The sequence below is a fragment of the Myxine glutinosa genome, chromosome 11, assembly GCF_964187855.1.
Source record: "Myxine glutinosa chromosome 11, kmMyxGlut1.1, whole genome shotgun sequence".
NCBI classification, from domain to species: Eukaryota; Metazoa; Chordata; class Myxini; order Myxiniformes; family Myxinidae; genus Myxine; species Myxine glutinosa.
The window spans coordinates 7,156,056-7,172,874 of record NC_136271.1 but is presented as its reverse complement, the minus strand read 5'-3'; the positions used below and the strand labels follow the sequence as shown (position 1 = coordinate 7,172,874).

The 16,819-nt window shown below is 43.9% G+C and overlaps 1 protein-coding gene across 11 annotated transcripts in view; it reads right to left on the bottom strand.

Annotated features, from left to right (window-relative positions):
* Window positions 1-16,819, bottom strand: part of LOC137436384 (centrosomal protein of 170 kDa) — a 121,208-nt gene that overhangs the window by 54,889 nt on the left and 49,500 nt on the right. For 8 of the 11 annotated variants that reach the window (XM_068130103.2, XM_068130110.2, XM_068130111.2 and 5 more), the window contains exons 6-7: window positions 8,421-8,559; window positions 3,729-3,872 (exon numbers count right to left, since the gene is read on the bottom strand). In XM_068130103.2, the coding sequence (XP_067986204.2) occupies window positions 3,729-3,872; window positions 8,421-8,559 (283 nt within the window). Of the gene's footprint in view, window positions 1-3,728; window positions 3,873-4,556; window positions 4,696-8,420; window positions 8,560-16,819 lie in introns of those variants that run through there. The other 3 variants (XM_068130114.2, XM_068130112.2, XM_068130116.2) reach the window with 2 other exon arrangements.

Below are 16,819 nucleotides of genomic sequence, written 5' to 3'. Positions count from 1 at the left end.
TGAGTGGGCACATCCCAGCGAGCACACACAATTTTGGTTGTCTGCGACATAAGGGTGAAAGGTGCGAGGAGAGCTCGGCGGGTGAAGTACCAACCAAGAATGAAGGTGTGGAGGTTGAAAGAGGTGACAGTGAGGGAGGCATTAAAAGAGAGGCTGAGTATGGAAGAGGATGATGTGGTTGAGCTTGAAAGTGGTTGGATGTCAATGAAAGCTAGTCTGTTGGGAGCCGTTGGTGAGGTATGTGGATTGACAAAAGGACCACCGAGGCACTCGGAAACATGGTGGTGGGATGATGAAGTTGGAAAGAGGATTGACGAGAAGAGGAAGAAGTTCAAGGAGTGGCAGAAGGCGAAGGGTACGGGGCCAGAAAAGGCAGAGCATGAAAGGTATAAGGCAGAGCATGAAAGTTATAAGACAGGCAAGAAGGCTGCAAAGAAAGAGTTCGGAGAACGATTGGATTTGGAAGAGGGTCAAAGAGCGGTATTCAGGATTGCAAAGCAGATAGTGAAAGAGAGGTGTGATGTGATGGGGGTGAGTTGCTTGAAGGATGAAGTGGGACAAATCGTTGTGGACCCAGATGGAATTAAAGGAAGATGGAAGAGATATATGGAAATGCTGTTGAATGCAGAGAATGAATGGGATGGCAACATAGAGAGTAACCCAGTTTTAGGACCGGCAGAGAAGATAACCGACAAGGAAGTTGAGGAAGCGATAAAAGCAATAACCACCGTTTAGAGGCCATTTTTCCCCGCAAAGCGGGGGTTGGCCTTTTCGGGGACCGTGGTAGTTGTTGTTTTTTTGGTCCCCTTTTTGAAGCAATGTTTTACGGCCGGATGCCCTTCCTGACGCCAACCCTTTTTGCCGCCTTCAACGACAAACAGGGAATTACCAGTGAACTGGTACTCAATTAGCCGACCTCGGAAGGATGACAGGCTGAGTCAACCCCCCTGGCATTAATTCGGCGATCGACCGAGATTCGAACCCAGGATCCTAGGATCCTAAGCCGGCACCCTAGCCGCTAGCCCAACACCAACGATAAAAGCAATGAAGAGTAGAAAAGCGGGAGGGCCGACAGGAGTTGTGGGAGATATGTTGAAGGCAGCAGGAAGTTGGAGTGTGAAGAGAATGACAGAGATCTGTAATCTGGTGGTGAAAGAAGGCCGCAATCCAGTGGATTGGGAACTGAGTACCCTCGTCCCTCTATACAAGGGGAAAGGTGACCCTCTGGACTGTGGCTCGTATCGAGCGATAAAGTTATTGGAGCATGGAATGAAGGTACTGGAAAGGGTGTTGGAGAGAAGGATGAGGAAGAAGGTGAAGATCGACGAAATGCAGTTTGGATTTATGCCAGGAAGAGGAACGACAGACGTGCTTTTTATTGCGAGGCAGTTGCAAGAGAAGTACATGGAGAAGAGGAAGAAGTTGTTTCTTGGGTTTGTTGATCTGGAGAAAGCATTCGATAGGGTTACACGCGAAGTAGTGACATGGGCATTGAGGAAGTTAGGAGTGGAGGAATGGTTGATCAGAGTAGTGATGGCAATGCACAACAGAGCGTGCACAGCTGTAAGGACGAAGGACGGGAACAGTGGTGAGTGTGAGGTAAAGGTGGGAGTGCATCAGTGGTCGGTACTAAGTTCACTACTATTTGTAGCTGTGATGGAGGTGCTGGCTCGGAATGTAAAGGACGGCTTACCGTGGGAGTTGTTCTATGCAGATGATCTGGTATTGATTGGGGAGAGTATGGATGGACTGAGTGGAAGGAATGTATGGAGGCAAAAGGTCTGAAGGTGAATATCGGAAAAACGAAGGTGATGGCAAGTGGTAAAGCATGTGGTGACGTGGAAAGAACTGGGAAGTGGCCGTGTGCTGTGTGCAGGAAGGGTGTCGGAGTGAACTCCATTCAATGTACAATGTGCGCTGAATGGGTTCATCAAAAATGTAGTGGTCTGAGAGGGTCATTAACCAGTGTGGCAGCTACATTCAAATGTAAGGTGTGCACAGAGGGAGCTGCAGATGGAGGAAATGTTGAGTTGGATCTTGGAGATGGCGTGAAGCTGGAAGGTGTGAAAACATTTTGCTACCTCAGAGACATGCTGAATGGAGAAGGTGGATCAGACTCGGCAACGGTTGCTGGAGTGAGATGTGCATGGAAGAAGTTTCGGGAACTGAGTGGCGTGCTGACGAGGAGGGGAGTGTCGTTGAAGCTGAAGGGAAAGGTGTATGCTGCATGTGTGAGAAGTGTTATGATTTATGGGAGCGAGACATGGGTAATGAACGTAGAGCAGCAACGAAGGCTGGAAAGGGTGGAAATGCGAATGGTTCGGTGGATGTGTGGAGTATCGTTGAGAGAGAGAGGAAGACACATGATGAATTGCGAAAGATGATGGGAATAGAGCCTGTGATTGATGCTGTGAAGAGGAACAGGTTGAGATGGTTTGGTCATGTGTTGAGGAAGGATGAAAGTGACTGGTTGAGAAGAGTGATGGAAATGAATGTATAAGGAAGTAGAGGACGGGGAAGACCGAGAAAGACTTGGCTAAAGATGGTGGAAGAAGAAATTCGGGCAAGGGGGTTAACAAGGGGAGATGCAGAAAGAGTGCAAGATGGAGAAGGTTGTCATGGGGACCGCAAGGCTAACCCCCGCTCTAGCAGGGAAAATGGCTTTAAAATGTATGTTGTGTTGTTGTTGTGTGATATAATAATATTATATTGTACACTTCGAATGTTCAAACTGTCTTTTATAACGGGTTTTTGCATGCTGCTGTATCCTCGCAGCCACTGATTCCTAGCAACATTGATTTGTCGTATATTTAATTATTATATTGTACTGTATTATGTATACAGTACAATATAATAATTATAAATAAACAATTATATATAAACAATATATAGGACAATAAACATAACAATGTACAATATAATAAACACCAACACACACACACAAACACACACATAGACAAACAGACACAAACACACAACCACAGAGACACATAACACACACATACACAGAGACACACACACTCATACACAGAGACACACACACACTCATACACAGAGACACATAACACACATATAACACACACATACACACGCACACACAAACACACTCATACACAGACACACACACACATACACAGAGACACACACACTCATACACAGAGACACAAACACACACATACATAGAGACACATAACACACACAGAGACACACACACACTCATACACAGAGACACATACACATACATACACAGAGAGTGAGAGAAAGAGTGAGAGAAAGAGACCGACAGACACACATACACACACACACACACACACACACACACACACACACACACACACACACACACACACACACACACACACACACACACACACACACACACACACACACACACACACACACACATCTTATACCTTTATTAAACAAAAATCCATTTGCGAGTTTCCTTTTTGAAGTGATAAACTGAATGTAACTTTATCATCATCATTATGGGACAGGGAAATTAGTTAAGTCCACTGAGGATTTATCTCATAAAATATAATAACTTGAAATAATTTTCATGCTCATATTTTCACAATTACATGATTCACCGAACGCTGAAACAAACTCTCATTGTGGGAGTTTTTGCATTTTACCCAAATGACACATACTACATACGAGACCACGCAAGTACAAAAATACAGGAACAGTACTGCAATTACACACAAAAGTCACCGACCATTACTTACCAACAGAAGTCTCGGCAGAAGAATCAGCGTCTGGACATTTTGGTTTGAGGTCCGTACTCTGCTCACCCAGGTGAATACCTTGATCATCACCATCACTCCGATTGTTGTCGCATTCCGATTTCCCCAACTCAGGTGTTTTTAGGTCTGCAGGATGGAGTGAAAGTCATCGACGGGAACCCAAGCCAAGAACAGGAGTACTGCAGGAGTACGTGAGCAATTGGCCCAGGTGACGACACGTAAATCGAGAAAGAGGAACGATAGTGAAGAGGTGGGATGCAGTAAGCAAACACGCCGCTCCAAACAGGCCACCAGGTTAAAAAAAGGAGGAGTTTGCTTTAAAGGTTGTGCAACGACTCAAACATTTCAGCAATCCGATTGTTCCGCCTAGAATGGCGGAGAGGCACGGCCACCAGGAATAGCAGCAAAGTTCAACTCTTATGGAGTCGCTGCTTGAAACCTCTCATAGAATGATCAACCTCTCACAGAAGTTGCGCAACGCACGAACGCTTTGCACAAGGGATAGGCCCCTCGTAGCTTTGCATTGCCGCACACAAAATCTGGGCGGGGGTACCACATCACCTCCAGTCAAAACTCTGGCAGGCCTTTTCTCTTTGCCAGGAAAACAACACTCAGGCACGAAGCAGAGCTGCGTAGGCGGCCACGAGTCATAGAAAGAATTGGTGAGCCACCGCAGCTCGAAGAGCAGAATGAGGGAAGGAAAACAAATCAACAACAGAGCAGAATTCCACACTGGTTTGTGGTAACTTAGCATACTGTATGAAAAAAGGAAAAGAGAAGAAATAAAACTTCACATAACCACACAACTACCTTGATACACAAAATATGTACAATGGCTTTTTCTTCGCTACGCAACTGCGGCAGCTGTGAACCGTGAAAACCTGGTGAAAAGGTAACCGAGTTGGGAGAGAACATAAAAGATTTCCCAAGCTGGCATTTAAGAAGCACCATGTTGTTATTGATGGCTTCAAGGCAAAAAAATCCTGCCCAACTCGTTCAGCTTGACTTATGCACACTCCTCCGAAGTAGCACGACGCAACATGCAGCAACAATGGCACCACCCACAGCAAAACCGCGTCACGGATCAAACCAAATCGCTGATTCTAACGGCCATCGACATGCTAAAAACACCACCAATTTCATCCATACTGCTAATCGATAGAAACCCTCACGACAACAAAAGTGCCGATAAAAAGTATCCGCTTCATTCGGACTTCAAATAGCACTTCATCCACTTGCACCACATTACTGGACAATAATGTCACCACTTAATGCAATTAGATCCGCCAATTATCCCAGAAGGCAGAAAGTGTGAGGCGGACTCTACCTTTTGTGCCACTGAAGACTTAGTGCTGCCTTGTGCCCTGATGGAGGATGGCTACTTCACAATTATAAACAAGAAAAAGAGCAATCAGAGATTGCAAACCCTCACCAGGATGTATTTTCAGTGGTTTTTAAGGCTTTGTGTTAAAACAAATATGGCGGCCAAACCACGTGACCGATGACATAATTTTTTTCTAAACTAATTTATTCCTAGATTACGCTCAGGAAATTTCATCTTGATCGGATGAAGTTTTGTACTGTCGAATTATGACGTCATAATGGAGGCACCTATTACATCATCATTAACATATTTTATTCCCCATGGAGAGTTCTTTACAATGAGCCATGTCTCAAGTTTTTCTATTCAGCGCTTACCGATATATAGGTGCAAAGTTTTTCGATTTTTCCAAGATGGCGACTGAACCACGTGACCTATGACATCATAATTATCATTTAAAAAATTCTACAGGTAGAGTTGCACCTATGGTGAAAATTTCCTGTCAATCGGACTAACGGTTGCAGAGAAAATCATATTTATTCTGTGAACAGACAAACAAACAGACAAACGAAAAATCGGTCAGAGACCGAGGACTTGCCGGAATGTACTTTTTTATCGGCCATTTTGGACAAATATGGCCGCCGAACCACGTGACCAATGACATCATCATTATTTGTTTTCTAAACTAATTTATTCCTAGATTATGCTCAAGAAATTTCATCTTTATCGGATGAAGTTTTGTACTTGTCGAATTATGACGTCATAATGGAGGCACCTATTACATCATCATTAACATATTTTATTCCCCATGGAGAGTTCTTTACAATGAGCCATGTCTCAATGTTTTCTATTCAACGCTTTCTGATAGATATAGGTGCAAATTTTTCGATTTTTCCAAGATGGCGACCTACCACGTGACCTACGACGTCATAATTATGATTAAAAAATTATACAGGTGGAGTTGCATCTATGGTGAAAATTTCCTGTCAATCGGACCAACGGTTGCAGAGAAAATCATATTTATTCTGTGCGGACAGACAAACAAACAGACAAACGGACTCAAATGCAATACCCTCTCCTCTGGTGAGGGTAAATCGAACAGCACTCAGGAGAGAGCATACCTCCGCCAGGCTGAACAGTTTAGGTTTTGTATCCACCGATAGGCCGGATCTGGATTCGGACCAAAACAACTCGTCCACGAAGGTTGGTCAGAACTTATCCAAAACTTTTTTAAATATCGTGCTATATATTGTTTTTGTCCCTATCTCTCAATTGTGAAGAATCACATTTGGAATTCTAGTATCTGGATTCGGACCTTCACCAAAATTTAATAAATTCTTCCTCGTCACACACCCAAACTGTCCATTTGGTTTTGTCTGAATCCGTCCATAACTTTCCAAGACATCCTGCTCACAAACAGACAGACAAACAGGGGTGAAATCTGAAACATAATCTCCGTCCACCTTAGGTGGCAGCGTTAATAAGTTCTTGCTCGTTAGCAACTGATCTTAGTCGTTTTCGAAAGATGAGGCTCAAAAAGCGAAAGACTATGATCAGATGCGGCGTAATAGTTAGAGCATTCACTCTGAGTCTAGGTAGGTCGGGGTTCGAACTCCGTCTGGGTCATACCAAAGACTTCAATAATGGTTTGTGCTGCTTCCTTGCTTGATGCTCAGCATATAGCATTGAGCACAAACAAGCATTGTGCAGACTTGATAGGCCTCATGGCATCCTCCTGCATTGAACTTCCTTCTATATATTGTTATGAATTTGGGTATCGCAATATCTAGAGCCAGATAGATCTGAATAGGTAACATGCTTCAACTGTCGCGATAGGGAATCTACCTTGTAATAAGTTGTGTGTTTTTTAGGCGGTTTGTCAGGGTAAGTGTATACCTGTGAACATACAAGGATGTTCGTGTGTTAAATAGTTGTAGGGATTAAGATGAGACCCCTGTGTGTCAGACCTGGTAATCATTCCTTTGTCCCTTATGGCAATGCACTCATATAAACACTTAGATAGGCTCTTCGCGAACATTAAATAATTCCCCTTCCCTTACAATGACCTTGGAAGAAGACCGGCAGGAAGCCAGATCGGGGTACCACCGGATGGCCGCCGCCAGCCGCACCACCAGCTAGCCTGGCAACATCGCGTGAGACGATGTGTAACCACGCCACAGGGAACGTGTGATTGGTTGGCGCGGAAGGCGCAAACCTGGAGCGAATCAGCGCGAGGAGGTTCGGCAAACGGCTGGAAGCTACGAGGCTCTGGTTGGTAACGCGCCAGAACTGACGTCACATGCCAGGTTTCAAAAGGACTTGCTGGCGGGATTCTGGAAGCTTTGTTCTGGGGGATCGAGTCATGCTGGTCCTTCGCTTGTCGTTGGTCGTCCTTGGCTCTTGGCTCTTCGTCTTGAGGTGTCCTGGTGGTCGTTGGTTCGCCATCTGCGTGGTGCTTGGAGCGGTCCTTCTCGGTGCTTTCGGAGCTTGGAGTGGTGCTGGGGGCTCGTGTGCGAACGACTCGGAGCTTTGAGCGGTGCGGGCCGCGCGGGGCCAGGCGAAGCGTGCGAGCGAGGCGGACGGAGGGTTCCTTCGCACCGGAGCTCGGAGCCGTGTTGGACGGTGGACAAGACTGCAGACAGTTAAGACGCACCACATTTCACACGTACACGATGGACAGTTATTTTTGCAATTCATTCCCCTGTCTCGTATTTGGAAGTCAGTGTGCGGGATCCCGATTTAGGACATTTTATTACCGGCGCGTATTTCCCTGTCCCGCAATTCCTTGTAAATAAACCCTTGCATTATTTTCCCTTTCCATTTAAAATCTTGTGTCCATTTTGAGTTAATTCCCCCTGCAGGATCGGAGCTGCGGTTGGATCGCAATCGGTAAGCGCTTCCGTCTCTTCTTCTTCTTCACTTCTTCCTCCCGCGGTTGACAGCAAAATCCGTATTTGGTCGTCGCCTCAGATAAAGCCATTCTGGTCATTCGAGAGCCCTGGTATTAACCGGAGGGTATTCGCACGACAATATTAATACGTGAGGGCAAAATCCAATGCAATGGCGACCCAGAAAACGTGAGATTCATGTCATGAATGCAACAGTCAATGGCTCACCTCTAAATACATTCCAGTACCTTGTAGAGACAGGACCAAAGAGACTGCAGCAGTTTAAATACATGAAAGGTCCACCAGCAGAGTTCTTTCACCCCGAGTCCGATGAAAGCAAAATGCTGACTAGGCTCTACATTTCTCTCACTCACATGCATTCATGCAGATCATGGATATTTTACTTCAAATCTAATTTTGACTGGGATAAGATATGAACGATAACACCTATTTCTCAGTACACACCTGTATCCACTTGCTTTTCCTCCATATGAAGGATGGAGTTTTCGACCATTGCTTGTGAATGTCTGTACACGGCACTCTCACTCAAACTGCCTTCACAAGACATGCGGTCCAACTGCAAGTGCCTGGTGTACTTCTCATGCTGCCAAATAGGTCAATGCAAAGATGGATAATATAAGCAAGGAGTCCACAAAGAAGTGTAAGCTAGTAAAATAAAATAAAACACTTCTAAGTCTAAACAATAGCAGATTGTCTAATATATAAAGTTCTTTCTAACCACTGACTGGCCTGGTGTTGGCTTAGCGGTTAGGGTGCCGGCTTGGGATCCTAGGATCCTAGGTTGGAATCCCAGTCGATCGCTGAATTAACGCCAGGGGGTTGACTCAGCCTGTCATCCTTCCGAGGTCGGCAAATTGAGTACCAGCTTGCTGGGATGAATGATCACGGTGTGTACTCGGATTCAGACTTGGTACACCGTATCCCTGCGCATTGTAAGAGCGTGACCAAGGGTTGGCGTCAGGAAGGGCATCCGGCCATAAAAACATTGCCTCAAACAGGGAACCATGATTGTCATGGGGCCCGCAAGGCTAACCCCCGCTCTAGTGGGGAAAATGGCCTTAAAACGATCATTCATATTCATAATAACTGACTGACTGATACTAATGTTCAATACCTTCTGGGTATCGTAGAAAGCTGAAATTTGGCGTGCCAATGGACATGGAAGCCAGTACACCGGGAAAAAAATAAATCACAAAACCGTCGGAAAGTGTCCATAATGAACCCGTATAAGTGTCCAACAACCACGTAAAACTGTCGGAAAGTGTCCAACACGTAAGACACTGTAAACACATATGTAAAACAAACAAACAAAAAAAACCTCAATCAATATCAACCTCATTTGAAAATTGTAATTTCTGTAGCTGTAAACTGTGAAATAAACACGATTATAATGTCCGTAAATGAAAAGAAAAAGAGTCTGTAAATGAAAATTTATATAAAAAACCGTAAATGCAGACGTTAAAAAAAAAAAAAAAGTATAAAAACTGTAAAAACAAACAAAAACAAAACAAAAATAAAACCTCAATCGACATCTAGCATTTGAAAATTGTAATTTCTATAACTATAAACTGTGAAATAAACATGACATGAATAATGCCCATAAATTAAAAAAGAAAAAGCATCCGTGAATGAAAATTTACATAAAACGTAAGGGTGTCCGTAAAAAAACAAAACATCAATCGATATCTAGAATTTGAAAATTGTAATTTCTATAACTGTAAACTATGAACTAAACATGACAATAATGTCCATAAAGGAAAAAAAGAGCATCCGGAAATGAAAATTTACGTTAAAAAAACATAAAAGCGTCCGTTAAAAAAAACCCCAATCGTTATCTTGCATTCGAAAATTGTAATTTCTATAACTGGAAAAAACATGACAATAATATTGTTGTGGATATGAGATTGGCCTCCATCCATATCCGCTTGTAAATATTCCCCTATTTCCCCAATACTTCCCAACTATCCCCAATCCCCCATTCCCTAGTCCCATTTTCTGTAAACAACACTCTGTAGACCCGACCTTCCCCTATTTCCCCCATTAAATGTCGCATCAAGGTCCACCGCATCTCACGTAGACAACTATAGGACATCTTGCTAGTTATTCTTAGTCTATGTCAGTTAAGGACTCGTTTCCATTAATTCTGACTCTTCGTTGCACCAGAATGTGATTGTATGGCACCGTTAGAAAGTTTAGGACCTCCCAATACCTCCCCGCAGCTCTTCCTCATGGTACAACAACAACAACAACAGCGGCGGCGGCGCGGGGAGTGTGCGTCCTCACTCCGGCTTGGTTAGCCGCCATTGAACATGTGCTCCGACGGGGTTACCACGCAGGGGCTCGCTGTCAGCTCCTCGTCAAGGGCGGAGCCCGGTAACCCCCCGCACCCAATAGAAGCGGCGGACCGATTCCATCTGGGGCGGAGCCAACGAGCCGAGGGCGTGTCACTCCCCGCTGAGCATGCGCAGGAAGAGGGAGGTGACGTCAGATGCGCCCTCAGCTTGGAGAGAGAAGACGCCACCTCCGAGCGCGGCAATACCTCCCCGCATCTCTGGACTGGACCGAGCTGTATCCTGTCCCTGAGCCAAGGTGCACCTTGTGCTATCGACTGCCTGTCCTTCCCTGCCATCAATCCCCGTGTAAGTCAGTCTTGTCCCGTTTGTCTGTAGTCTGTCGGGGATAGATAAGACTGTGTCTAAGTGCCCATCTTTTCTGTGCTTTACCTCTTACCCTGTAATCTACCCCTTTTCTGCATCACCAATTATATCCTCCTCCGGAGGTCTTGAGAACTGGAGGTCCCTTGTGTCGTTTCATTTATCCCAGCCGTTGTGTCCTTTCCTTCATTGATTTAGCGTAGCGCGATTCGGCCAACGTTCGAGTGGAATCGGGCGGGATCGGGTTCTAATCGGGGAGTAACTGTTCGGACGCGGTAATACACCACCGCTCGGTCAATATAACATCTGTCCGCGATCCGCAACAATATCAATAAAGAAAAAAAAAAAAAAAAAGCGTCCGTAGATGAAAATTTATGTAAACAAACATAAAAAGGTCCATTAAAAAAGAACCTCAATCGTTATCTAGCATTTGAAAATTGTAATATCTATAACTGTAAAATAAACACGACAATAATCTCCATAAAGGAAAAACAAGCATCCATAAATGAAAATTTACATTGTAAAAAGCACAAAAACGTTCGTTTAAAAAAAAACAAAAAAAAAAACAACCTTAATTCATATCTAGAATTTGAAAATTGTAATTTCTATAACTGTAAACTGTGAAATAAACATGACAATAATATCCATAAAGGAAAAACAAGCATCCATAAAAGAAAATTTACATTAAAAAAGCACGAAAACGTTCGTTTAAAAAAAAAAAAAAGCAAAAAAACCTTAATCCATATCTAGAATTTGAAAATTGTAATTTCTATAACTGTAAACTGAAATAAACACGACAATAATATCCATAAAGGAAAAACAAGCATCCATAAATGAAAATGTACATGAAATAACTGTAAACACGTCCATTAATATTTGTTTTGAGCAACTAGCATTTGAAAACTAATTTCTTAAGCTGTCAACTGTGGAATAAAAATCGAAATGAAAACTTACGTAAAAACTAAACGCGTCCATAAAGTAAAGAAATAAATAACTCAAAATTGATATCTAGCAGCAGGTCGATAATGCTTGCCTGAAATCATAAAGCTTCTATTTATTATGTACCGACATATGAAGAACGGCTCGTTATAAGCATACCCACCAGTATGGATATATAACTTTATACCATATTGCTGCTAATCAATGGGTATTAACCTCTTCCTGTTCAGGCTGGAGTTCCCCAAGGCAGTGTTCTGGGACCTGTGCTTTTTCTGGTCTTCATCAATGATCTCTCTAACTCTCTTGAAAATCCTCTCTATCTCTTTGCTGACGACTCCACTCTCTGCCGCTCCATTCCTCATCCCTCAGATCGGCAGTCTGCAGCCTCCTCACTCTCTGCAGACCTGGACAAAATCACAGACTGGGCAAACAAGTGGAACATGTCTTTCAATTCTGACAAATCTCACACTCTTACAATGTCTCTCCGAAAAGACCGACTGGACAACCCTCCCGTCTACTTTCTGAATAATCCTCTCCAAGAAGTTCTGTCACTCAAGTTTTTGGGTCTCACTATCTGCCATGATCTTTCCTGGGAAAACCACATTTCCAATCTGGCCTCCAAAGCCAGTCGCCGACTAGGCATCCTCCGTTGTGCGAAGTCCTTCCTTGGCACACCTGAGCTCCTCACCACATACAAGGCTTTCATCCGCAGCTCAATGGAGTACTGCTCTCCCCTCTGGGCTGGTGCTCCTGCCTCACACCTAGCTCGTCCTCACTCTGTTGAAACCAAAGCGTTCAGAATCATTGGAATCTCCCGCGATGACGCTATCTCCGAGGGCCTTTCACTTCCTCACCGCAGGCAGGTTGGTGGTCTTTCCGTCTTCTACCGACTCCTCTCCGGCCTTGCTCCCCCAGCTCTCTCTGGGCTCTGTCCCCCAAATATTCCTGCAGGTCGCACAAGATCTGCCTGCAACCCTCTTATGGTTAAACTGCCAAAATCAAGACTCTGCTCACCTTCACTCCTTCATTCCTCTTTTCTCCCGCCTCTGGAACAAACTCCCTCACTCTCTTCAATCCCACTCCTCCCTCCAGGTCTTTAAAACGGCTGTTCACCACCATCTCTTATCTTCCCCAATCCAAAACCTTGATCTTTTCTACCCCCGCTAATTTCACCCCAAATCCACTTTTTTGATGTGACTTTTGACTTCTTTCCTGGAAGTCCTTGGTGTCCTTGCGTTTTATACCTATCCTGCCTCCCCCCAGGCCCTCTCCCTCCAAAAACATCTCCTGATGTCCCTGCTCTCAAATGTTGTGTTTGTGTGCTTCCTCCCCTTCTCTCCCCATCTTGTCGACCGCTCCCCTTTTTATATACTTTGTTTGCTTGTTTTTGATTTGTTTGTTTGATAAATGTTAGCTCTTTCACGAGCCTCGACTCTGTATACAAAAAAAAAAAAAAAAAAATCTCTTGATATACAGTTCATATCAAATAAGTTGTGGGAGATATGTTGAAGGCAGCAGGAAGTTGGGGTGTGAAGAGAATGACAGAGATCTGTAATCTGGTGGTGAAAGAAGGCCGCATTCCAGTGGATTGGTAACAGAGTACCCTCGTCCCTCTATACAAGGGGAAAGGTGACCCTCTGGACTGTGGCTCGTACCGAGCGATAAAGTTATTGGAGCATGGAATGAAGGTATTGGAAAGGGTGTTGGAGAGGAGGATAAGGAAGAAGGTGAAGATCGACGAAATGCAGTTTTGATTCATGCCAGGAAGAGGAACGACAGACGTGCTCTTTATTGTGAGGCAGTTGCAGGAGAAGTACATGGAGAAGAGGAAAGTGTTTCTTGGGTTTGTTGATCTGGAGAAAGCATTCGATAGGGTTCCACGCGAAGTATTGACATGGGCATTGAGGAAGTTAGAAGTGGAGGAATGGTTGATCATAGTAGTGATGGCAATGTACAAAAGAGCACGCACAGCTGTAAGGACGAAGGACGGGAACAGTGGTGAGTTTGAGGTGAAGGTGGGAGTGCATCAGGGGTCGGTACTAAGTCCACTACTATTTGTAGCTGTGATGGAGGTGCTGGCTCAGAACGTAAAGGGGGGTTTACCGTGGGAGTTGTTGTATGCAGATGATCTGGTGTTGATTGCGGAAAATATGGATGGACTGAAGGAAAAGATGAACAAGTGGAAGGAATGTATGGAGACAAAAGGTCTGAAGGTGAATATCGGAAAGACGAAGGTGATGGCAAGTGGTAAAGCATGTGGTGAGGTGGAAAGAACTGGGAAGTGGCCGTGTACCTTGTGCAGGAAGGGTGTCGGAGTGAATTCCATTCAATGTACAATGTGTGCTGAGTGGGTTCATCAAAAATGTAGTGGTCTGAGAGGGTCATTAACCAGTGTGGCAGCTACATTGAAATGTAAGGTGTGCACAGAGGGAGCTGCAGATGGAGGAAATGTTGAGTTGGATCTTGGAGATGGCGTGAAGCTGGAAGGTGTGAAAACATTTTGCCACCTCGGAGACATGCTGAATGGAGAAGGTGGATCAGACTCGGCAACGGTTGCTAGAGCGAGATGTGCATGGAAGAAGTTTCGGGAACTGAGTGGCGTGCTGATGAGGAGAGGAGTGTCGTTGAAGCTGAAGGGAAAGGTGTATGCTGCATGTGTGAGAAGTGTTATGATTTATGGGAGCGAGACATGGGTCATGAATGTAGAGCAGCAACGAAGGCTGGAAAGGGTGGAAATGCGAATGGTTCGACGGATGTGCGGAGTATCGTTGAGAGAGAGGAAGACAAATGATGAATTGCGAAAGATGATGGGACAAGAGCCTGTGATTGATGCTGTGAAGAGGAACAGGTTGAGATGGTTTGGTCATGTGTCGAGGAAGGATGGAAGTGACTGGTTGAGAAGAGTGATGGAAATGAATGCAGAAGGAAGTAGAGGACGGGGAAGACCGAGAAAGACTTGGCTAAAGATGGTGGAAGAAGAAATGCGGGCAAGGGGGTTAACAAGGAGAGATGCAGAAAATAGGGCAAAATGGAGAAGATTGTCATGGGGACCGCAAGGCTAACCCCCGCTCTAGCAGGGAAAATGGCCTTAAAATGCATGTTGTTGTTTGTATTCTCAAACAAGGTGCCCATCTCATGATATACAGTTCATATTCTCAAACAAGGTGCCCATCTCTTGATATACAGTTCATATTCTCAAATAAGGTGCCCATCGCTTGATATACAGTTCTTATTCTCAAACAAGGTGCCCATCGCTTGATATACAGTTCTTATTCTCAAACAAGGTGCCCATCGCTTGATATACAGTTCTTATTCTCAAACAAGGTGCCCATCGCTTGATATACAGTTCATATTCTCAAACAAGGTGCCCATCGCTTGATATACAGTTCTTATTCTCAAACAAGGTGCCCATCGCTTGATATACAGTTCATATTCTCAAACAAGGTGCCCATCGCTTGATATACAGTTCTTATTCTCAAACAAGGTGCCCATCGCTTGATATACAGTTCATATTCTCAAACAAGGTGCCCATCGCTTGATATACAGTTCTTATTCTCAAATAAGGTGCCCATCGCTTGATATACAGTTCATATTCTCAAACAAGGTGCCCATCGCTTGATATACAGTTCATATTCTCAAACAAGGTGCCCATCGCTTGATACAGTTCTTATTCTCAAACAAGGTGCCCATCGCTTGATATACAGTTCATATTCTCAAACAAGGTGCCCATCGCTTGATATACAGTTCTTATTCTCAAACAAGGTGCCCATCGCTTGATATACAGTTCTTATTCTCAAACAAGGTGCCCATCGCTTGATATACAGTTCATATTCTCAAACAAGGTGCCCATCGCTTGATACAGTTCTTATTCTCAAACAAGGTGCCCATCGCTTGATATACAGTTCATATTCTCAAACAAGGTGCCCATCGCTTGATATACAGTTCATATTCTCAAACAAGGTGCCCATCGCTTGATATACAGTTCATATTCTCAAACAAGGTGCCCATCGCTTGATACAGTTCTTATTCTCAAACAAGGTGCCCATCGCTTGATATACAGTTCATATTCTCAAACAAGGTGCCCATCGCTTGATATACAGTTCTTATTCTCAAACAAGGTGCCCATCTCTTGATATAAAATTCATATTCTCAAACAAGGTGCCCATCTCGATATACAGTTCATATTCTCAAACAAGGTGCCCATCTCTTGATATACAGTTCATATTCTCAAACAAGGTGCCCATCGCTTGATATACAGTTCTTATTAGACTCAAACAAGGTGCCCATCTCTTGATATACAGTTCATATTCTCAAACAAGGTGCCCATCTCTTGATATACAGTTCATATTCTCAAACAAGGTGCCCATCTCTTGATATAAAATTCATATTCTCAAACAAGGTGCCCATCTCGATATACAGTTCATATTCTCAAACAAGGTGCCCATCTCTTGATATACAGTTCATATTCTCAAACAAGGTGCCCATCACTTGATATACAGTTCATATTCTCAAACAAGGTGCCCATCTCATGATATACAGTTCATATTCTCAAACAAGGTGCCCATCTCTTCATGTACAGTTCATATTCTCAAACAAGGTGCCCATCTCTTGATATACAGTTCATATTCTCAAACAAGGTGCCCATCTCTTGATGTACAGTTCATATTCTCAAACAAGGTGCCCATCGCTTGATATACAGTTCATATTCTCAAACAAGGTGCCCATCTCTTGATGTACAGTTCATATTCTCAAACAAGGTGCCCATCTCATGATATACAGTTCATATTCTCAAACAAGGTGCCCATCTCTTGATATACAGTTCATATTCTCAAACAAGGTGCCCATCTCTTGATATACAGTTCATATTCTCAAACAAGGTGCCCATCTCTTGATATACAGTTCATATTCTCAAACAAGGTGCCCATCTCTTGATGTACAGTTCATATTCTCAAACAAGGTGCCCATCTCTTGATGTACAGTTCATATTCTCAAACAAGGTGCCCATCTCTTGATGTACAGTTCATATTCTCAAACAAGGTGCCCATCTCTTGATGTACAGTTCATATTCTCAAACAAGGTGCCCATCTCTTGATGTACAGTTCATATTCTCAAACAAGGTGCCCATCTCTTGATGTACAGTTCATATTCTCAAACAAGGTGCCCATCTCTTGATGTACAGTTCATATTCTCAAACAAGGTGCCCATCTCTTGATATACAGTTCATATTCTCAAACAAGGTGCCCATCGCTT